The sequence below is a fragment of the Wolffia australiana genome, chromosome 10 (assembly GCF_029677425.1).
Source record: "Wolffia australiana isolate 7733 chromosome 10, ASM2967742v1".
Classification (NCBI taxonomy): Eukaryota; Viridiplantae; Streptophyta; class Magnoliopsida; order Alismatales; family Araceae; genus Wolffia; species Wolffia australiana.
This window is the reverse complement of record NC_135844.1, coordinates 6929030-6953605: the sequence shown is the minus strand read 5'-3', so window position 1 is coordinate 6953605 and position 24576 is coordinate 6929030. Positions and strand designations below refer to the sequence as shown.

At 39.4% G+C, this 24576-nt stretch overlaps 2 protein-coding genes, 1 long non-coding RNA gene and 1 other non-coding gene across 4 annotated transcripts; 3 read left to right on the top strand and 1 right to left on the bottom strand.

Moving 5' to 3' along the window:
- Positions 1-1060: 1060 nt before the first annotated feature.
- Positions 1061-1995, bottom strand: LOC144708838 (uncharacterized). Its single transcript, XR_013582864.1, has 3 exons — positions 1787-1995; positions 1651-1693; positions 1061-1574 (listed from the first exon to the last, which is right to left on the bottom strand). It is a non-coding gene; the product is annotated as an uncharacterized LOC144708838 (long non-coding RNA).
- Positions 1996-2219: 224 nt separating this feature from the next.
- On the top strand, positions 2220-3869 carry LOC144708885 (chaperone protein dnaJ-like protein). Its single transcript, XM_078582334.1, has 3 exons — positions 2220-2502; positions 3483-3611; positions 3689-3869. The coding sequence occupies exons 1-3, from the start codon at positions 2287-2289 to the stop codon at positions 3764-3766; spliced, it is 423 nt and encodes a 140-aa protein (XP_078438460.1). The 5' UTR covers positions 2220-2286; the 3' UTR covers positions 3767-3869.
- Positions 3870-20772: 16903 nt separating this feature from the next.
- LOC144708420 (glucan endo-1,3-beta-glucosidase 7-like) lies at positions 20773-24061 on the top strand. The gene is made up of 3 exons (XM_078581732.1): positions 20773-20886; positions 21196-22524; positions 23837-24061. Exons 1-3 carry the CDS (start codon positions 20820-20822, stop codon positions 23869-23871), a joined length of 1431 nt encoding a protein of 476 aa, XP_078437858.1. The 5' UTR covers positions 20773-20819; the 3' UTR covers positions 23872-24061.
- A 74-nt stretch (positions 24062-24135) lies between these two features.
- Positions 24136-24263, top strand: LOC144709021 (small nucleolar RNA snoR111). Its single transcript, XR_013582957.1, has one exon. It is a non-coding gene; the product is annotated as a small nucleolar RNA snoR111 (small nucleolar RNA).
- The last annotated feature ends 313 nt before the right edge of the window (positions 24264-24576 follow it).

Below are 24576 nucleotides of genomic sequence, written 5' to 3'. Positions count from 1 at the left end.
TGTGGGAGAATTTATTAAATATTTTTCCAAAATTTTTCGATAATGTCCTTGAATTTTCAAAAATTAATAATTCACATTTAACCGTCCAAGTAAAATACTTAATTCAAATCTGCACTCCATTACTTATTATAAATATTGGTTAAATAAACTTATTGAGGCACCTAAAGTTGGGGAAGAACTTAACTAAAACTTAATTAAAACTTATTTAAAACTTGTTAAAACTTAACTAGAATTAAATTCTCCTGAAATAATTGTTGAATTTCCCAAAATTAACAATTCTTTATATCTGTCATTACTATATTTCTCTACCCTATCATATATATAATCTTAATATCACTCAAAATGAATAATCGTTATCATTAAATATCATGCTAAGCATAGTATCTTTCCTCCTATATCTTAATTATAAATCTCAAATAACCCTTCCACTAATATCTTACACTCTCCCCTTATTATTAAACCGTCAGATTTATTGTTCCTCGTACTAACTATTTCTAGTATCTATTAAAAGTATGAATTATAATATCCACTTTTATTTTCTTAAAATTACATTATATTAATTTTTAAAAAACATTAATTGTAAGTCTAAAATAACCCTTCCACTAATATCTTCCACTATCCCCTTATTATTAAACCGTCAGATTTATTATTGCTCATACTAACTATTTCTATTATCTATTAAAAGTATTAATTATATTATTCACTTTTATTTTCTTAAAATTCCATTATATTAATTTCGTTAAAATATTAATTGTAAGTCTAAAATAACCCTTCCAATAATATCTTACACTCTCCCCTTATTATTAAACCGTCCGATTTATTATTCCTCTTACTAACTATTTCTATTATCTATTAAAAGTATTAATTATATTATGCACTTGTATTTTCTTAAAATTACATTATATTAATTTTGTTAAAACATTAATTGTGGCGCACACGTATGTTGCAATTTTGACATTTGAAAATAATAGGGACATATCTAAATTATTCAAGACGTAGCATCTATGGGCGCGCGCTAGGGGATTTAAATGATAACGGTCGAGTCAAATTTAAACCTCACAAGAATTCAGAAATTTCCCATATGGGATTGCGATGGAATGGGAAAAAAATAAGAGGATATCGGTTTCTGATATCCGGATATCGAAAACCGATGTCCGGATATCCGGTATCCGTCGCGTCCCTCTACCTACGGTATCCGGTACCGATATCCGTCTAACCCTTAGAGACGGATATCATCCGATATCCGATATCCGGCATCGTCCCATTTTTTCACGGATATCGGATATCGGTTGTCCGATACCGTATGACGGACGGATACCGGTTGGGCGACCACTAGGTATACCCATCTCGTGAGCAGTTCAGATAACTCTCACCGCAATTTCTCCTCTGTTCGCCACAAGAATCTTCTCTTCCCTGCAAGTCGCGCCAAGAGCTCCGCCTCTGGGTTTGACCTTCCGGTTCCCCATCGCAACATTTGCTCTAGGAGAACACAACTTCGAGAAGCTCGAAACACTCCCAACCATGAAGCCACAAGATGAGCTCTTGATTTCCTTGGCAGGTCGAACGAGGAAGCCCTGATGTTTCCGCAGAGAAGAAACACAAAGTTAAGCAAGAACAAGAAGCGAGAACGTCAACAATCAGAGGACTCACGAGCAGCGAGCTCAGAGATTTGGAAATCTTGGTGGAGTCCATCCTGAAACAGATGGAAGAAAATATGAAAACAGATCGAAAACAGAAACTCTCCGGCGAGAACTCAAATGGCAGATCTGGAAATGCTCGATCAAACCTCAGATGAAGGAGAAGAAATCTTCGAGGAGGGATTGAAAGTTTGATGAATCCGAGGCGGGGCAAGCTTCACCCGCAACCTCGGGCACCCGCCATAATCGTGTTGGCGACGAGAGACTGAGAGTCTAAGAGAGGGAAGAATCGAGTGTGGTTTTTTAAAAAACTTTTTAAAAAATTCGCACAATTCGCACAATTCGCACAATTCACACACATTCGCACGAACCGAACAACCATGTCTAGAGTAGCTATTAATAAATAGTAGCTAGTAATAATTGAACACATAACCCTTATACTCGCTAGAGGATAGATTCAATAGGATTAAATATAAGTTTCAACATAGATAGGATTCAAACATTAAGCTGTTGGGCCAGTAACAAAAAAAAAACCATCTTTTTAATCTTTTTTTCCCGCCCTCTTACTCTTCTTCTTTATCCATGGCAATGGGTAGAGAATCAATGGCGGGAGATCCATCTCTGCCTCGACAGCCTTCTCCAACCTGCCATGGCGGCTTCTTCTTCATCCCCGGCGGCCGTCTCCGCTCTCAATCGGCTACTCTCTCCTCCTTCTCCTTCGCCGCAGCGATGGAATTTGGGAATGCCCGGGCGAAGAAGCAATTTGGGCTTGCGGGCCGGCGGGTCTGCCCCTTTGCGGCAGCAGTTCGAGGCTCGTCCTAGCGATGAAGATGGGGAGAACGTTGGGGAAGATTCTTGGCGAGAGGTCAGTGATCTTAATGATTCGTCCTTAACTTTTTCATATTTAATCAGCTCCGAGAAATTTTCGATCTGGGTTTTCGTCTGGAAATCGCCCGATCCTTTGATTTTCACGGATTATTCAGAAATCTCGTGGACCCTAATTCTGTAATCAAACGCAAAAAACGTCCGTCATAGTTTTATGTAGAGATTGATGGGTGGATAGGAAGATTGATAGATACATTTGATAAATATATAGATTTATAGAAAGGTAGATTTATGGATAGATATTTTGTTGGTAAATGTAGAAATTGATAGACTTGTATATAGGGATAAATATATACTTGCAAAGATTATAGATAAATAGAGATAGATCATCCTGCCGATGATGTCGAGCCAATATTCAAATAAAGTTGGTACAAAAGTTCCCATCTAGTTATCTGCGCAGTGCTTAGATAAATAGATATGGGGAAAGATATAACAGATAAATTTCTAGATTGATATATGGATGGATGGATGGATAGATAGATAGATAAATAGATATGGAGAAAGATAGAACATAGAAATTTCTAGATTGACATATGGATGGATGGGTAGATAAATAGATATGGGAAAAGATAGAACAGATAAATTTCGAGATTGATATTTAGATAGATAGATAGATAAATAGTTATGGGGAAAGATAAAACAGATAAATTGAGAGATTCATAGATGGATGGATGGATAGATAGATAAGTAAATTTGGGGAAAGATAGAACAGATAAATTGATTGATTCATATAAGGATGGATGGATGGATGGATAAATGGATATGGGAAAGATCGAACAGATAAATTGATAGGTTCATATATGGATGCATGGATAGATTGATATGGGGAAAGATAGAGGAATACACGAATAGATTGATCTATCTACAGATGGACCGATAGATAGATAAATTGATTGATAGGTAGAAATATAGACAGATTGTCAAAGTCGTAAACTGAAATTTATGTTTTGTCGAGACAAGAACGCGGTAATTCTGTGTGATGGCTGCAAGGGCAATGGCTGGTTGCTTTGTGATTTTTGTAAAGGACAGAAGATCAACGTGAAATCTGAAACAAATCGGATCTACCGGCGATGTCCTTCTTGTAAAGCCGTAAGCTATACTTACCCTCTGAATTGATGGCTGTTTATGGTTACTTGAACAAATCTCAAACTTTCTCCTTTTTTCAGGTGGGATATGTGCTGTGCCCAAGTTGTAAAGTTTTCAAGTGCATCACTTTCCCTGATTATGAGGATGGGCAAATGTGACTGACAAGGAACAGTTATCACACTTACTGGTATTTCTGTATCTTAATTTGTGTCCATTTTCGTATTACATGGAAAGGAAAATCATATTCCATTCAAGCATAAATTATTTGGTCCAGAGAAGGAAACTCCATACTTTATAAAACCAACTTTATAACTTTCGATCAATATGAGATAAATATGCGAACACTTGGAACATACAAGGAATATTAAAATGAATTTAAGAAAAAAAAACTGGGCTAGATTTTGAGGTGATGTGCCACTCATTATCTACTAAATGCCGAACGGATTTAATATGTGGAATATTTATACATATGATGAGGAACACGATGCATAATAAAGGAAAATTATGATAAAAACTTGGACTTGAGAAAACACAAACGGCTTCTGTGTTTATGTTAATCAATCCGATGTGATCTCTCACCATAATCATAAACAAGTATGTCCATTTTTTTCTGGATGAAGGGAAGATATTTAATGCGACTTTAGTGGATGTCTGTCTAATCATCATGTGATGGTATTTATGAGAAATCCCATCTGATCGTTAGAAAATGGGGTATTGATCTATGAATAAATCAGTTTGACAGTTAACAAAAACAAAATCAACTTGTCTCGACTGAAATAAGTCGATGATTAGATTATTTTCCAATAGTCAATTGATACATTATGATTTCTCAAAATTTCATCTCAGTTTGTGGAAGTTTGCGTCCACGAACAATATCTGAATGAATTCTCATGAACTTGAGAAGCATTTATTTCCCTAATCTTTTATTGTTTTATGTGCTTTTGATATTTCCCAAAAATTAGATAAATTCTTACCTAGATGAAAGATACATTATAATGGATTTATTAAATTTCTATATCAAAATGAGGAGTTCAAGGGGATTTAAGGACATCAGTATACATTCATGGATGACAATATCAAGTGACGCGGTATTGAAATGGTAGTAGGAATAAGGAGATCATCTGATATATAACTTATTCATCGGTAGAGTTATAATATATACCGTTAATTGAACTGTTAGGGTTCAAATGGCAAAAAATGATACAGGCCTTGATCCGAAACCCAGAAATCATTACTACACAGCATTCTAAATAATGAGATAATCTTTTAAACTGGTATAATCACTCACTAATTAATTTTTTTAGTACAAATACGAGGAAGCATTTAGACCCCAGATGTGGTTGAACTATGCTCTACAAATGCTCACAGATGGTCTTCAGCTGTGCATGAAATTGCCCAAGCCAACACAATTATAGGTTTTCTGAGACAAAATGCAATATTATGACAATAACTTCTACTTGGGATTTAAAACTGAACTACTAAAAATATTCATTTATTACATTCTGTTTACTATTCAATTATTTGTCACATTTTATCTTGTGGGTATTCTAGAGGATGATAATGGATGGGTGAGAAGGAGAAATAATAAAAATTATTCATGTATATTTTTTATTATCTTTTACTGTACGGATGGAGTAAAAAATTATAGTCTAATCCTTAGTGTTAATTTTCCTGCACATTCTAATCAGGTTTCTAGAGAATATCAAATGATGGTCCACCTTAAAGTTGCTAACAAACTCATCAAAATAACACAGAAAACACAAACATAGGTCTGCATCAAATTTAAATCAGGGTAAATGACAAAGGCCAGCCATTTCTTCAAGAACCTAAACACAAGCTAATGTCTATGTGTGCCACTCAATCTCTTGACATTGAGTCCGACTTGAATGCAACATTTATGGTTTTTTTAATTTTTAAAAACTTGATATGAATTAAATATATGTACTTATCAAATAATTAAGTAATTTGAAAGGGATAATAAATTTATATACAATCAAACTTTTGAAAACTTAACTAATTGATAGAAAACGAGATCTTGTTGACTTGGTCTGAATCTTGATTCAAAATGATGGAGATCCTAGTGATAACATTGGATAACCATCAAGTATTTTTTTATTTTTTTAGGATCCCACCTAGTGTTGATTTGTTTCATATATTACTTAAGAAGTTCAACTCTTTTTCAATTTCATATATTACTAAGTTTTTTAAAAGGCCAACCTTCTATGTAACCATGGGTAGGACATTGATAAGGGTTTTACGCAGTGAAAATAGTATTTTATTGGTATTAATATATTTCATCAGTATTATTTTCCTACATGTGGTATTCTTGATGAGTTTTTTCTGCAATATTCTATTTGCCATGTTTCAGTTTGATTTCTTAAATGAACAATGTATCATGATTTTTGTGTCACTAAATGAAGCTTTTTCTTCAACAAATTTATTCTCAGAATTATCCTTTCCTATAATTGAGATTTTTAATAGTTGAAGATGTATAACTTAAGTATTAATATATTGCATCAGTATTATTTTTCTTGCACTTGGATTTCTTGGTGAAGTATTTTCCAATATTATCTTCCTCTTATTTGGTTAACTTCTTACATGGCCAACTTATCAGGAATTTAATGTCACTTAATGAAGTTTTATCTTCAGTAAATTTATACCCAGGGTCAGCCCTTGCTTATTTCACCCCATATTTAAGATAATTTTTATAATTGAATATCTTTTAAGATATCAGTATAGAGTTGACACACCTTTTTACTTGAATGGATCAAATTTACTCTTGTAGGCATCTGTTGATACGCAAGAATATGAAAAACAATACAATGAAGGCAGAAATAGATCTCGGAAGCAGAAAACCATTATTTTGTGTCGGTACTTCTTTTCATTTTCATATAATTTTTACACCTTGAATATGACATGTCATAACCAGACCTAGTTAGTCAATTCCGATCAGTGAACAATGATCAAATGAAATTTTAAATGTTTCCATTTAATATATAATACAATACACAATTGCATGATTTTTAAGATTTTTAATAAAATCATTTTATTAGTATATTAATTTATTTCAATTTTAAAATTTTAAGAAAAGAATGGAATCTATAGATTGCACCTTGTATTTTGTTTTTATGAATTTGTTCAATGGAATAATGACATTATGTTTGATGCACCAGATGTTATATGTATTGGATGACACAAAAATTTTCAAATTATATAATCATCATGCAGGAAAAAATCTACAAAAAATACAGAGCTGCAAAGATACTATGATATGTGATATAATAGCCAGCAAAAGGTGAGTTGATCGTATCTCTTCATGGAAACTAATAAATAATTGTGGATCAAGTTTTGAAGTGTGGATCTGATGGTCTTGAAATTGTTTCACAACTAAAAATTGAGGGAATATTCACAAATTTATTCGCTTGATGTCTTGGCTTAAAATCTATGAATGTTGTTTACTTATGTCGTATAAGATAAACTTTAATTTCTCCAACATTATTTTGGAAGTTGGAGAGTATCACTTGTTCTTCCTCCCCAGTTATTTGTATTTTATCCATTAAGTGGACCTAGATTTGCTAAAATTCAAATATTTCCTATTTTGCTAAAATTCTCTATCATAAGGATGTAAGTTCAGATAATCAGATAACCGTGTTTAACACAGATGATTATCTCCATTTAAAAACATTTTTTTAGGAGTAGGAAATGACCACTTGGAGACTTCAATTTAAATCCTGTCCAAGTATATTTTAACCTTAACTAATATATTTCTCATCCAGGGTTAATTTATAAACTGCAAAGTTTATCCTATCTTCTTATGAATTATCCCAGTCCTTATTTTATTATCGTATTTCTCATATTCACTACTCAGAAAAGATATTGCCTTATATTTTCTTCATTTTACACGCTAAATTAAGCAATTAAGTATTATTGAATATTTCTATTATAACTAATCACACTCTTCATGATTCTGTGTAAAAATACCTAAAACTATTTTATGCTAAAATTCATGTAATAAACATTAGGAAAAATGAGAATATTATAAAGCCTTTAAAAAAATATTTAAAATTACATATTGTGTTTTAATGTGAACGTATGTTTTTAATATATCCCTTCAATGAAAAGATAACAAAAATTATTCCAAAAAATACAAATAATTATAATGGTAATGTTTTGATTAAGTTTAACTTTAATCTCATAATAAATAATAATACTTTTTAATGATTTCAATGAAATTACTTTTTTATGTTAGAGGCCTGAGAGACTCGCTATTTGGAATGGAATTTTTTTATATAATCACATTATTTCAAAGAAGAATAATATTTTATTGAAATATTTAAACAATTTATTAGTAAAATAACATAACAAAGCATAGTTTTCCATTTCTAGCACTAGTGAAAAAAATGGAAGAAAAATGGGGGACTAATGGTTCAGAGCAAGAAGGTCAAGTAGTTACAAGCCCAGCCAAAGCATGATCTGCCGGTTGAATCAGCCTAGACTAACTCAACCCACGTTTTTGTAATGGGTGGTATACAGTGTGATGTTAGAGAGTCATGTTAATGATGAGCCATCAAATACGTGAGTGATCTGAGCCACATCGAATAGTTTTTTATTTACTTATATGATTATTCCTCTCCATTTATTTATCTTTCTTAAATATACTACTTGTGTACGTTGTGAAACATATATTCAAACATTGATACATAACTTTATTTTGAATGAAATTGCACACAATTGATAGTGCAAGCAAAAATCATGCTTGAATTATGGGCTCAACTGTAGAGAATAATTGGTGGGAAGCAGTTACATATATTGTTGATCTATTAAATTATGATATTCAACTAGGATAATTTTAGTTCCTACGTCACTCAACATCATTTTATTTTAATTCCACATTAAAAAACTCAATTTTTCAGATGCATCCCTTATGTTATATTTGTTGTTTTTATGATGTTTCAAGATTTTTGTAAATTAAAAGACATTTAACTTAATGTTTTCAATTCTCTCATTTTCCCACTTCACTTGCAGATTTTTCCCCCAAAAAATATATATAATAAATAAATATTTAAAGCCAAAAATATCTGGGATGACCTTGGACTCGGTGATACAGGGATATCTGTTTTTTATAGAATTATTCAATTTTATAAATTTTAATTTGGATTTTAATATAACATATTGTTGCATAAATCATACTCGAACTATGAATGCACGAGCCTTAAACCCCACACTATCTCATATGCCTCTAATATATTATTTTTTCCGGCACCTAGATATTTGAATAATTCGGTGCATGTGAATTTATATTTTAGTGTTCTATTTTTATGAATTTTTAAATCAGGAAAATTTCCAGCCATAAATTTATTTTCCAACATTTGAAACCATAAATGCTAACGGAATGTTCTCTAATTATTATATTCCAAATTCACACCTAGGTAGTCATTTGTAAGATATATAGTTTCAGAACTGCACATTGAAAAATAAGACGTGCATACAATTCATTTTAATGTATATACATTTGAATTTATTTTTCCCTAAATTGATTGATTGTTCAGTTTCACATCAAACTAACATTTTGAGTCGACGTAGTATGTTTGGATTTATCTTTGGATTGTCAAGTTCAAACAATATTTTTCAGAAGTATAAAAAATCTGCTTAATCCTTTTAACATAATGAAAGTTTAACATTTTTGCATCCATCATTAAACCATATTTAAACTTTAAGAACTATAATGCAGCTTAAAAGCATACAAGTTTGCAAGGACGAGCCAACAATCAAATCTAGAGCTCTTACAGTTATTTCATAAAATTTTATTACTAAAAAGTGTTAAAAAATACTTAGAAACTATGTTTATCATCTAATTTACAGTAAATAAAATTTAACAAAGCAACAATTGTGGATCAGATAAATATTTATGGTCAGTTTCTTGTGTAATCTCTGATGGATATTACGTGGCAGTCAAGCCAATCACACTACCATGTTTATCTAAGTTCACTGAATAAAATATTTACATTTATTATTATTCTGTGTGATATTTATAATGAAGTCCATGAATACATGCAATGACATAGTAAATTATGATGAGATCATAATACAATGATCACTAGTCTTTAAACATGTATTCTAAATATTCCTATTCGATGGATAGTCAAGACGAACATTGAATTATCCGGATAGAATAGCACTAGCTGATCCTACTTATACGATAAGTATAGCTGATCATGGCTATTATTGTGGCGACATTAAGGACATATAGTGGGTGCTCTTTGGAGAAAGAGTTCACTGAATTGATCCGTACGAATCCCTGAATGGTATTATACCTCAACGTCAATCAAGTTGATTCAAGTCACGGTTGTATAAGTGATCCACTGACCAGAGACACCAAGGATATCTCTTGAGTAGATGACTATGTTTTGACTATGACTTACAAGCCTCTAACAATGGGATTCAAGTAAGTTATAGATTTTATGTAGTAAGAAGCTTGCGGAGACGATTGAGTGGTCAAGATGGGATCATCTGCCCTTGGTATAAGAGGAGATTGACTCGAGGAAGAAGATGCAGAAAAATCCTTGGCCAGGGTAGTGAGGATATTGGAGAAGGCGTTATCCAATGATCCCTGTTACACATTAGTACTAAACGAATGACGTATTAGGGTTTGACGATAAACGATACCCACAGTCGTTCGAGAGTCTCGCTCAGATGATGGATTATACGTATATAGTAACCGATGACAGTAAAGGTTCCATGAGAGAGTTCAAGACTACTTGGTATCTTCTAGAGCACGAGGTGTAGCTTGGCACCCCACGGGCTGGAAACTTAACCTATCGATTGGGTTAAATTGTTCCTTATTCAATTAATCTTTATATTGATATAGTTAATTAATAAAGTTGGTCAATAAATGTTCTTGGGCCATTAAAGTTATTAACAAGAATGATACATGGGCCTAGAGGGTCACACACACAAGGTCATAAGGGCATTGGTGAATATATTTTATTTTGTATGGTTTTTGAGAAAAACCTTAAGTGAAATATAAAGAGGGAAAGGGGTCTCATTTTAAGCACCCATGCAAGCCTGATTTTAGGGCCCCTCCCTCTTTCCACTCTCTTCTCCACTCATCCAAGGAAGAGTGTCTTCATGGTGAGGGGATCTTCAAGATTTTCAAGAAGAGTTAAAGAAGAAGACGTGGAGATCCAAGCGCCGAGTGATTGCATGTATACTTCTAGAGGCCGGACGCGTAAATGGCTTCAGAACGATCTCGAAGCGACAAAGTCAAGGGTGGAACGAATTCCCCAAAAGGTACTTTCAATGTTTTGTTTTAAAGATTGATTGTGAATCAATCAAAACGCTTCCAAATCCATGGAAATATATTTTCCATGGACGAACCAAGGCACCGAACCCAACAATCTCAAGTTTGTTGCACAAATAAATAAATCATTACCTATGTAGATATCACTAATCATTTTTTCTCTAAAGAGGAAAAGTCTATAATTGACATACTAAGTAAAACAATGGATTTGTTTAATTCACTACGTAGTTAATGCTCTCTCATAATCTGACCAAAAAAAATTCAAGAAAAAAATGTATGTTCAAGAGTCTTATAACTTATCGGTATCGCCTCTAAATTTTATTCCTGAAAAATAAGTGAAATAATTATTCCATTTTCCACAATATTGAATAGTTTTTATTTATTTTGGCCATAATGTCAGTCATGTTTGACTCTTGTCAAAGGAATATTTTCTATAGCATCCAAATGACTTTAGGAATTATTGGACACAATTTTTGTGGTTGATGACATGCATTTTTAGTTGCTTAATCTAACATATTTACATGTTTATTTGAATTAAATTAGTTATATGTACATGTTATCAAGCATAAAATGATTAAATTTGTTTTTAGAATGGTTTCCTGAATTTTCTGCAATTTTACGTATTTTTGGGGGTTTTTCTAATATCAAATTTGAAAGAATATAATTTTTTGGATCGGAATATAATTTTTCTGGAATTTTTCGACATTAAGTTTGTAAAGATATAAATTTTCAGAGTGGAAATGCATATTTATTTATATTTTTTGGGCCTTTATTTTATGTAATATGAATTTTAGAACATATTTTAAGTCTTATTTTTGCGAAGCCACATGTAGGAGTTTGATTCGTCAACGGTGACTGATCACGATTTAAAAGCCGCGTTTAGCCGCTGACATGCCATCATCTCTACTATGAACTAGCTATTTAATTGTCTATTTAAATAATATAAACTGTTATTACTATTTTGGATTTTCCCCAAGGTGACACGTTGCGCAACGAGAGGCATCGATCATGGATGACAAGGAAGAATCTCAACCAATCATCACATTAAGTGCCATGACAAGACAAAACCCTAACTGAATGATGTGTTAGCACTGACGAGGACGAGGACAAATAAATTTTTAGATTAAATCAATGGGTAGGAATCGACCAACTTCCATGCTTGATATCCGACGATCCATAACTCAGATTGAGCTGAAATTTAATGGTAGCTTCGTCTTTATGTCCTCTTTCTGTCCATGTTGGATCTATAAATTGAGCACTCGATCTTTGTACAAAACATCATTAAGCTCATTTCCTCCTAGAGAGGCAGATTGAAAGAAAGTGAACTTTTTAAGTTCCATCAAGGGTTTCTTGGTGTTTCTAGTGCTTGGAGAGGTTCAACAGAGAAGTGGGGTGATTGATCTGCACTATGGAGATGTATTGATCATGATGGAATATAGAGATCCAAGGTAACTCTTGCCTTACATTGAGTATTCTCTAACACACGTAGGTAGTTTATTAATCTTCATTATCCATCATCTTCCTCCATCACTATCACTCATCCATCTCCATCCTCGCCCGTCATCTTCTCTATCCATCCTCATATATCATTCCTTTTACATGTCCCCTAGACCATTATGATCTTGCCAACTACCTCTCTTCTTCCCGTTTAAGCAAACACATATCACTACCTCCATCACTACATCCCCCACTATCCACGTCACTACCACCACCGTAGTCACGATGCAGTCTTGACTTCCCATACTCCAACATTATAAACCCTAATTCATAAACCCAACATGGATTCTTCTTATTCTTCACTCCCATCTCATCTCATCCCACCATCCACGTCTCCCTCAATCATCTCATCCTACCCAACTACCACTACTAATGCTATTACTTGTACATCTTCTTAAATTCCTCTTATATTTATCTTAATCACTATTTTTACCCATTCACTAACTCTTCTCATCTTATCAACTTCACCCTGATCGAGAGAGTTCCTTCCCTAACATCCATGTAGAGATGACCCTTACTCGTGATGGAAATATATATGGCCGGCAAGACAATCACACATTCCACATCTCGTTCCATGTTCATTAATAGAATATAATTCATTATAGTGCACATGTGATGCTTATAATTAAGTCCATGAATACATGATTAGACTAAGTGAATTATGATGAGATTGTAATATGGAAATCATGTGTTTGTAATACGGAGTCTTTAAGCATGTGTTCAAAATATTCTTATTCGAAGAATACTCAAGAAGGCCATTCATAAGCCAAAAATAGGGGTAAATTTTATTAAATTTTAATCCCTTGTCGTTGTCAATTTTAGCTTATAGAATAAAATTTATAAAAATCCTATTTAAGATGTGTAGTGATAAGTACGAGTGTCGTCCAAGGGAAGCTAGTAAGGAATCCAATTGATGTTCTTCTTGAATAAATTGAACCTAATTGGGGTTAATTTAATCTTCAACAGATATCAAATTACCCTAGTTAGAGGAAAAATTTAGAGAGGGAGGTAGAAGAGATGAGATGAGTAGAAGAAATGGGGCTCTAATTTGAATTAATTGATCCAATTGAAATGATCAAAGAGTTCAATTAGAGGGATTAAGAAGAAGATTTAGATTTGTTTAGGTTGATTATGTAGATTTGATAATTCAGGAACAACTAATCTATTGAATAATGGAATGGGGAATTCAATCTCCTAGAAAATTAACCCTTTTTATGTTTTTTTAAATAGTTTTCTTGAAATGCACTTGAATAGCTAGGTAAATCTCTCAATTACTCCTCTCAATCCTAGTCCGGGCTTGTACATGCCGTTCAAACCAAGCGATTTAGAAGTTCAGACAGAAACCAAGAAGAACGATCAAGAGATTCAACTAACAACATCCAAAATACACCAAAAAATTCAAATACAATGAAGTAAAAAGTACCAAACAAGTTGATCCAAGCTAGAGCTCCTCTCTGTCTTGTAGTTGTGATAGAGAACCATCAAGAATGACCCCCTCCTCTCGAAATTTGGCTTATATACTTAGGTTAAATGGTAAAAATTATCATTTTAACCCTCATTAGTAATTAATTTTTGTCCATCAATGTAGGCCTGATCTGAATGATCCAAAATACAAATAGAAAGAGGGGATCAAGATGAGAAAATCCATAAAAAAATCATCTCAATCGGACTTCAGGATCAAAAGTTATTAATAAATGAATTTAAACCAATTTTAACCATTGAATTTAAATCCATTTATTTAATTATTTTATCTTAAAACATGCAATGATGTGTCGACTTTTCTTTGGCTGATGACGTTTGAACTTCAAATGGCGGGTTGATTCTGTGACAGCCACATACCCCCCCGTCAAAAATAAAATCAAAGAAAAACTATTAAGATAAATCAATGTTGTACAAATAGAAACACATCTAGTAATTCGTTTCTCACAGCGCGGACGAATCCACAAAAGACACGTCACCGCCGGTGCGTGCGCGTTGTACATGCCGTGTAGGCGGTGAACTTACCTCTCGATGCTGATCCTCATCAACCACCGTCAGATTCTCATCCGACGGCCACGATGAGGCCACGTCGATTGCCCAAAAACCTCTTTAGTGCTGGAATTGTGTATATGTGTATATGCCCCTTGCGCACTCTTTCTCCTCTGATTTCTCATAAAAACCATTAAAAAATACTAAGTAATTGCAATAAAACCCTGTAATTGTTTAAATAATTGCTTTACGCCTGCATAAACAACGAGAGCTGTTTTTGAGGGCATAACTGCAAGTGAAATTTACAAAAAGCCCCTCAAAGTTTGAAAATAACCTTAATACTCATTTTTGCCTTATAAATATATCCTTTTCTTAATAAAAAATGCATTTCTTCCTCAAATAAATCTTAGACAAATCCTATAACATCCTAAAAATTCTAGAAAATTCAATAATTCATCCCCATACTAATAAATCTTTAAATTAAATATTAACCTTGCAATTTTTATTTAAAAATAATTATTTCAAGCTCAAATAAATCCCTTAAAATTCATAAAATTAACACAAATTTAGGGGAAAATCAGGAATCACTTGAAAACATTATTTTCATGTAAATATATGATAACAAACCCTTTTTAATCTTGTTAAATGTATAAAATTATAAAAATTGCTTGAAATAAAGACTAAATTTAGGGTGTTATCAGCCATCGACGAATTCAGATAGAATAGCACTATCTAGCCTCACTCATATGACAAGTATGGTTATTCTCTTAGCCATTAGGGTGAAGACACTAAGTATAGATAGTGGGTGCTCTTTAGTGGAAAGAGTTCATTGAATTGATCCATACGAATTCCTGAAGAGTATTATACTGATATGTCAATCATGTTCATTCGCATCATGGTTGTGTAAGTCGTCCTTAGACTTGAGATACCAAAGATGTCTTGTGGATAGGCAATTGTACTTTGGCTATGATATACGAGTATCTAATCATAGGATTCTAAATAGTCTTAGCTTGGGTGCATGAAGAAGTTCACGAAGAAGATTGACAATTCAAAGATGAAGAGGCGATGGTAGTGAAATATTAGAGAAGAGTTGGATGATTTCCAAATGTATTAGTACTAACTCAGATGACCGATTAGGGTTTGACAGTTGACCATACCCTAAGTCGTCCTAGGTGAATCAAGTCGATGAGAGACTATACCCTAACGATAACTGATGACGAAGAGGTTCCATGAGTAAGTTGATACGCATTCCTTTGAATCATGTAGAGCATGAGTTGTAGCTTGCCAACCCAAGTGTCGGAGACTCAACCTATATATTGGATTAAATTGATTTGACATTAATTAACCTATATGATGACATAATTAATTTAGAAGGCCAATAAAAGGTTATTTAGATGATGGAGTCATTAACTAGACTAATACATGGGCCTAAAGGGTCACACACAAATGGTCGTTGGATGTCGGAAGATATACTTAAGTTGGGGGGGGGTTTAAGGAAAATACTCACTTGGTATAAATAAGGGAAGGGCGTGAACGAAATTCAGTTAGACCCAAATTGTTCAAGGGCCTTACTCTTCTTCCCCATCTCCACATGGCTCCTCTCCATTCTTGATGTGATTATGACGACGTAATAACGACGTTGGAGGTTGAACGGAGCTTGTCAATGTGAAGGAGGACATGCAACATGTCGAGGACCACATGGATACTTCTAAAGGCTGCACACATGAGCAGCACCACACGACTCATTCGAGGATCAAAGGAATCATGTATGTGATCCGTGCACATATTGATGCAGGACATCGTCGGCGGACATCCTGCGGCGGGGGTCATGATCCGTCCGTCCTTCTCTGGGACGATCTCCTCGGACTGTATGTCCCGCTCTCAGTGGGGTGTCCCAGAAAGATAAGTCCTGCGCGGATCCTCAATCCGATGTGGTCGGGGTGTCGCAATCTCCACAGGGCCTACGCCCAACGAGACAGTCGTCGAGGCGTTGGTAGGCTGACGACTGGTGGGCGAGCAGATCTGCCGGCCGGATGACGAGGCGACGGCGAACAATACGGCGGCGGGTCAACCCACTAGACCAGACGGGTGGGCCGCCCAGATCCGGTTGGACCGGACCGGACGGGGCGGACTCGGCCGAGTGCGGCTGAGCCGCGACCGAGTGTGGCGCGACTGTCTGATGGCTCAGGCGGCTGCAGCGGATGGCCTAGCGGCAGTGCGGTGGCTCGGCGTTGGGTGCGCAGCGACGCGGGCGAGGCGTGACGGCAGCGCGGGTCGGCGCACGGCGGCGGCGCGGGCTTGTGCGCGGTGGCGGCGTAACTCTGGCGCGAGCGCAGCGCGGCGCGCGGCGTGGTGGGTGGAGCCGCGAGGCGATGCGGCGGCGCGCGGCGGGCGCGACATGGCGGGCGGCGCGGCTCGGGGTGCGCAGGATGGCTTCTAGGGCGCGTGCCGATGCGATTTTAGGGCGCAACACGACGGGCGGTGCGGCGCGGTAGTGGGGTGCGTCGGCGGCATGGGCGCGGCGGCGCGGCACAGCGCGGCGCGGCTAGGCGACGCGTTGGCGCGGATCGGGCGCGCGGTGGTGCAGGACAAGCACGCGCGGGCGGCCCGGCTTTAGGGGCCCCCCCGCAGAGGCATGGCTTCAAGGCGCGCAAGGAGGCGCGGCTTCAGGGCGCGATCGCACCGGTGTTGCGCGGTGAAACACAGCGCGGTAGCGGCACGGGCGCGGTTGCGGGCTGGGCGTGTGCGCTCCGCCGGAAGGAGGCCGGCAGCGGCGGAGCCGCCTCTTCAAGGTCTCTCCCGACCTTTTTTTTCTTTCCAAAAAGTTGTATCTTAAAAAAAAAGATGGATCCGTTTACATCTTAACCTAAGGGTCCGTTATATAGGCCCATGAGAAAAAAACAAGGAAAACCCTAACTAAAAAGATGAAAAAAATAAGCCTAATCCTAGAGAAAAAAAAACCTAGATAGTTGAGGGCTTCGCCATCACATGTGCTTTGTTCCAATGGTTTTGTTGATGTCGTTATGATTCTATTATGAGTATTCTGCTACGTGGAATCCTCATGTTCATCCAGATCAAGACCTCTATAACCCAAAAAGTCGTTAGTAATTAACTAAATTATTTATGAGAATATGTCTATAAATATTACTGATTAAATTCAATTTTAAAATGACTTAATTTTAACCCTAAATTTGAGTTTATGAGTGACTTATTTGTTTAACCTATGGGAACTGTCAACTCGACTATGAAATATTTTATTTTGTGTTAATTGTAACATGGATATTTTCTTAGTCCCTAGTTCCTTGTTGCAAGTTTTATATTATGTTTGTAGCTTATATGAAGTTTTTTTGTGTAGCCCTTATGGATACACTTGAGTAAATGTCTCCCTTTTTAGACTTTTTTCTTCCGCGCAAGGGAGTTATTGATGGCGTGGACGCCAACGCATCGACACCGGACGCGCCACCACCGTCAACCAAAGTCAACGTCTCTGCTACAGACACACCGCTATAGTCAACCGAAGTCAACACCCCCGCCACGGACACGCCGCAACCGTCATCGGACAAATTCAACATACCGGCGTTACGCACGTCTCCACGCACGCACGCTCCTTCGCGCACCATGACACGTCGCCAACGGCAGATCAACAACTGCCCCTTGGCGTGACACAAAGCACGCCCTCGTCTTTAATTTCTCGTCTTTAATTTATCGTCATTAAGTTGTATTTTTTCTTTCCTCCAAGGCCTATATGTATAGGCCATTGTTTCAAGAAACAGTTAGACAATCATTATTCAGGAATTGAGTTTGTTTAACTCTTCTTGGAGGACTGCCCTGCCTCCCCTATCCCATCTCCGCTCTGACCGCCGCCGCCGCCACCATCGTCGTCGTCGCCAACCACCCTCCCGTTCGTCTCTTCCCTCCCTTCATTCTCTCCCTCACTCTCGTTCCCTCTCTCTGTCGATCTCTCTCTCTCTCTCTCTCTCTCTCTCTCTCTATATCGCCCTCCCTGGGTTACCCTAGGGCAGGCTAAGACCGCCACCCCAGGCCGCCCCCACGCTACCACCCAAGGCTGCCCAAGGCCGCCGCCCTAGGCCGTCCCTAGCTGCCGCCCAAGGCAGCCTAAGGCCGCCGCCCCAGGCCGCCCCAGACTACCACCCAAGGCAGCCCTAGGCCGCCGCCCCCGGCTGCCGCCTAGACCGCCCCAGGCTATCACCCAAGACAGCCCAAGGCCGCCGCCCAGGCCACCCCAGGCTGCCAGCCAGCGCCGCGCACGCTTGTGCCATCAACGTCGGTCGTCGTCAACGCCGTCCGAAGCTTCAAACCGCGCGCGTTCCGGGCGCTCTGGGTGCGCTGCATGCCCTCCACGCTCTCCGCATGCGCGTCGGCGCTCCGCGCGCTTCGTGCGCTTCAAGCACCCTGTGCGCACTTCGCGCGCGCGGGTATTCGCCTACGCCTGAATCTGCGACAATGACATCAACTCACTACAAGGGCCGTTCAACGCCCGAAACGCCCAGACTTGTCCTCGTCCAGTGGGCCACTCAACGTTCGAATTCGCCCAGCTTTGCCATGCTCAGAATTCCCCGCAGCCTCTTCACGCACCACGGTGCCGAGGTATGCCTAAAATCTTTGGTATCGTTGTGTTCTTTGTCCAATATTCCGAGAGAAGTTTCCACCGCCGTCAGATTTGATTTGATTTGAATTTTCCTACAATCCTCTTCGAGAGTTTCTTTCGTGACGTGAATTCATGTATTGAATTTGGTGCTTCGGCATCATCGCAGTGGGTGAAGATAGTACTCCTCCCCTCGACGAGGATCGGAGCTGCACCACCAGTATTTCATCGATTTTAAACTCCGAATTCAATCGTGTGGATTTCTGTGGTCCATTTTATCCAACCCATCCAAACCTGTCCCGCATTTCCCCCATCCTATCCAATCCATCCCTACAGTCGCCCTTCCCTCTAGCTGTCCTACATCAGTTATCTTGAGCTTATGGACTTCCTTTATGATCTCAGGGCCCTACTAGTTAGATCCATGTATTCATAATATAACTTCTTAAATTTTAAATTGAAGGCCAAGCTTTTTAAAGATTGTATTCGACTAAAGGAAATAAGTGCTATAATAAGCACAAGTGAAATATTAAAATATGTTGAAATCATATCATGTGATAACCCATAAGTTATTTTAAAAGGAAAAATTTTAATTTTTTTTCATATTTGAATCAGAAATTGTTAAAATTAATCCTAGAGAAAACTAGTTAGAATGATTCATTTTCATCCATTTGATACACCTTTATACATTGGAAATATATTTCTGATCATTTTCTAAATTTGTAGTTCAAAACACTTAATTTTTTTCGATAAGAAAAATGAATGGAACTTGAATTTTAAGATAATTTTATGACAGAGCTCAAAGATTATTTGGCAATTATCATTCAGCCCATTACTCTTTGAAATACGTAGTTCACTATGCTGGGATATCCACAAGTTTAATGGGAATGAATATTTATATGGTTAACTACTTGCATATATATGAGAATGTTTAAGCGAAATACTTCCAGAGTAACTTTAGTCCCAAATAGAGCAATATGATTCATATTTTGTATGAATAACTTAGATTCAAAATTTCCAAAATGAAGGGGATTCTTTGGTCAAGGAATTATTTATTCATCACCAACATAACAAGATTAATATGATGATTTCTAACTTGTTTATTGCCTTTTGGGGATGATGAAAACGACAGTCACAAATCATCCATGGGATCGTCATCTATGAAATGCATACTGTCGTCATATCATCACACGTACCACTCATCCCATACAAAAAATAGAAGGCGAAAATTGATGATGGGGAAAAACTAATTAATTTCTCATTGTATGCCAACCCTAGTCTTCGTGACGTGTAACATATAATATTGCTAAAATAAAATAATTAAATATCATAATGACGCGGGACAAGTCTGAACTAACAGAAGGAAATGTCACTATTAAAAATTTAATCAAGCCAGATGTTTCTTCAGGAGGGTTTTTCAATTCTGCATATGACCTAGAAAATAGAATGAATGAATGCTCTACCCTTTAGGGCAGGGCTTGTAACTTTATTACTGGGCCCGCAAAAGAAAGTGGGCCCAAGCCCAACAGCAAAGTACATGACTAAAAAAACAATTTTAATCGAATTAGCCGCCCCGAAACTCATTTTCTTAAATGCATAATTAAAATTTCGTTTTCCAGTCTCCACGCTCAGGCACACTCTCTCACACGTGTGGTCGTGGCCACGTAAACCGGGGTGGGTACGTGGCCGTCGGAGAGCGCGTGGTTTTTTTACCGCGAAGTGGTGGGCCCAACTGTCGTACCCCACGTTCACTGCAGTATAAATAGACGAGCGGCCGACTTGTTCATCATTCGAGCTTCCTTCTTCCTCCGACAAAGCTCTCTGCAACCTCGCTGGAGCAGCCATGGCGCCGCCTCAGACCTCCGCCTTCTTCGTCTTCTTCTTCTTCCTCTCAACAATGGCCGCTCCTGGTGAGAAAACGCCGTTTCCTCTTCCCGCTGATTTTTTCCGAATTTTTTTTCGATTTTGGAGCCCCTTTTTTTGCCGCGACGGTGATTTTCATCGGCTGCATTTACGTTATCACCAATCCTTCCTTCCTTCCCGCTACGGCGGTGATTTTCACCACCTGCATTCCTGTTATTCATCAAATTTCTTCGCTTTAAGCGATTCCTTTCCGGTTTTAACAGCCGGCATTACTGTATTTCACCGGATTCCTTCGATTCCGAGCTTCGTTCCTCCCGCATTTCGCGTTTTCCCCAAAATTGAAGCCTCCGCTGCAGGTTTGGGAGGCTTCGTCGGAGTGAACTACGGCAGAGTCGCGAACAACCTCCCTCCGCCGGCGAAAGTCGTGGAGCTTCTGAAATCGCGCGGCATCTCCGAAGTGAAGCTCTACGACGCAGATCCGACGGTCCTCTCGGCGCTCTCCAAATCTGGCATCGGAGTGGTGGTCGCAATCCAGAACGAGCTCCTCTCCGAGATCGCCGCGCGGCCGGCCTTCGCCATGGCCTGGGTGAAGAAGAACGTCGCGGCCTGGCTTCCCTCCACTCATATCCGCGCCATCGCGGTCGGCAACGAGGTCTTCGCCTCTCCCATGGCGAAAACCCTAACCCCGGCGCTCGTCCAGGCGATGAAGAACATCCACTCAGCCCTAACCGCGCTCCGCCTCGACCACCTCGTCAAGGTCTCCTCGCCGATCGCCCTAACCGCGCTGCAGAGCTCGTACCCGCCGTCATCCGGCGTCTTCCGTCCGGACCTCGCCGTCCCGGTGATGAAGCCGATGCTGGAGCTGCTGAACGGGACGGGGTCGTACCTGATGGTGAACGCGTACCCGTTCTTCGCGTACGAGGCGAACGCGGGGGTGATCTCGCTGGACTACGCGCTGTTCAGGCCGAACGGGGGGGTGGTGGACGGGGGGACGGGAAGGCGGTACCTGAGCCTGCTGGACGCGCAGCTGGACGCGGTGGGGGCGGCGATGACGGGGCTGGGCTTCGGTGACGTTGACGTGGTGGTGTCGGAGACGGGGTGGCCGTCTAAGGGGGACGGGACGGAGACGGGCGCGAGCGTGGAGAACGCGGCGGCGTACAACGGCAACCTGGCGCGGCGCGTGCTGGCGGGCGACGCGGGCACGCCGACGCGGCCCGGCGGCGCGGTCGGGGTCTACCTCTTCGCCCTCTTCAACGAGAATCTCAAGCCGGGGCCGGGCTCGGAGCGCAACTACGGGCTCTTCTTCCCCGACGAGGCCTCCGTGTACGACGTCCAGTTCAAGCTCCACGGCGTCGCCACGCGGCGCGACCAGAGCGCCGGCGCCAGCGGCGGAGGTAGCGGCGGAGTTAGCGGCGGAGTGGGGGCGGCGAGCGGCGGAGGTGGGGGGGAGTGGTGCGTGGCGGATGGGAGAGTGGGGGAGGAGAGGTTGCAGAAGGCGTTGGATTATGCGTGCGGGGAAGGGGGGGCGGATTGCGGGGGGATTCAGCCCGGGGCGGGCTGCTTCGCGCCGAACACAGTGGTGGCGCACGCGTCGTACGCGTTCAATAGTTATTTCCAGAAGATGAAGCGGGCGGCGGGGTCTTGCTTCTTCGGCGGCGCCGCCCTCGTCGTCTCCCAAGAGCCCAGTAAGTATTTTCTCTATCTTTTTTTTTCGTTTTTTTTTTCTCTCTGGGGTTTCCTTGCAGACTATCTTTCGCTCTCTGTTCTCTTTGTCTCCCCTTCTTCTATATGTGTCATGTTTTCGGTTTATCTCTCTGGGCTTTTCTTGCAGTCTATCTTTCGCTCTGTTTCTCTTTCTGAATGTGTCTTGTTTTCGGTTTATCTCTCTGGGCTTTCCTTGCAGTCTATCTTTTTCTCTCTATTCTCTTTGTTTCTCCTTCTTCTTAATGTGTCTTGTTTTCGGTTGATCTCTCTGGGCTTTTCTTATCTTGTTTTCTCTTTTATCTTGCAGTCTATCTTTCTCATTCTTCTATATCGCTGGGATTCTCTCCTTCGGTCTAGCTATCTTTCTCTCTGCTATCTCTGGGGTTTTCTCTATTCTTTTTGTTTCTCTTTCTTCTAAGTGTGTACTGTTTTCGGTCTATCTTCATTTCTCTTCTCACTTGCAGTCTGATCTTTCTCATTATTCTGTGTATCTTTTTTGGTTTTATCTTTCTCTCTGTAATCTCTTTTTCTTCGGTTAATCTCTGGGGCTCTCTTTCTCCTCATTTGGGTCTCGTCGTCTTCTCCCTCTCGCAGTGTATTTTTCTCTGTCTGGTTTCTCTCGCTCTAATCTACATCTTTCTCTTTCTTCTAAGTGTCTAATATTTCCGTTTTATCTCTCCTGCCTTTCCCTCTCGCATTCTCTCTTGCTGCGTGTCTTTCTCCTTCGGTTCCTTGAAGTCTCATCTTTCTCGTGCGTAAAAATGTCTTTTCTCTTTTCCCTCTTGGCTTGAAATGTCTTTTCTCTCTAGGTCTCGTTTCGCTTCTCTCTTGCAGTCTCTCTTTCTCTCTCTATCCGTCGATTTCTCCTTTGCGTCCTTTCAACGTTTCTCTCTCTGTTTCTTGAAGTCTCATCTTTCTCTTGCTTCAAAGCGGTCTATTTTTCCTTTTCTCTCTGATATTTCTCTTCTTCTCTCTCTAAGTCCACTTCTCTCTCTAATCTCTCTCTGTTTCACGTTTCTCTCTCTAGGTCTCTGTACTTCTCTCTGTGCTTTTGACTTCCCGTCTCTGTCACTCACTCTCATTACTCTCTCTTTCTCTCTCCTGTCGCCATCATCTTTCCGCACTGCTTCTCTCTCTACTCCTTGCTCGAGTCAGTGGCCAAGATTCTGCAAGATCTCCTCTTTAAAGCCGAGATGACGTGGCGCCCTCAATGCCCGACGCGTCATATGTGGGCCCCGAGCATCTTTCCTCGGTAATCGCGACATTAAATTTTTCTTGGCTTCGCTGTCGCAGGATTCGGCGACTGCGTGCTGCCTACCGGCGACTGACACGTCAGCAGTGGGTCCCGCCACTGACCTCGTCGCCGAGCGCGCTCTCTGTAACAGACGGAGAGAGAAAGCCTGTTCATATATTATTACTTTATTTATTTCACCTGACAGTAATTTTCTATTCCTTTTTTCGTTGTGGGGGTGTCTACGTAATTATCACTAAAAATGGTAGCTCTGCTTTTCTCGGCTATTTATATCCCTCGCTGTTCTTTTAGGGTTTCGCTGAATTGAAATTTCTGTTCAGCTTCTTCCTCTGGCGGTCTACCATGTGGGAGATGGCCAAGTCAGTGCTATACTTCCCTGTTTGACCTGCCCGGAGGAAATCGACACGTCGAGATATCGTTTCTGTCGTTCTCTTCGTCGTGGACGCTCAGATTGTTGCTCGTCGACAATGTTTCATTCATAGCCGAATCTCATTCTTTGAAACTTCAGTGTTCTACTTTCGGATCTAATCGTGTTGAGTTATTTCGTCGCGTCTAATTAGTGCGGCGCGTATTTTATTAAACTAGTCGACATATATACCGTTTTGGTAAGTTGATTGCAAGGTTGAGTGATTAGGAATCGATAGATGTAATTTCGACCATTCTTCCTCGATTCGACCTATTTTCTTTTCCGGATTGGAGAATAGTTTTTTGTAGATCGTTCAGTAATGTTTGGAGGAGAAAAACGTTGATAAAGTCCTCATAGAGAGTGATCTTTATGGAT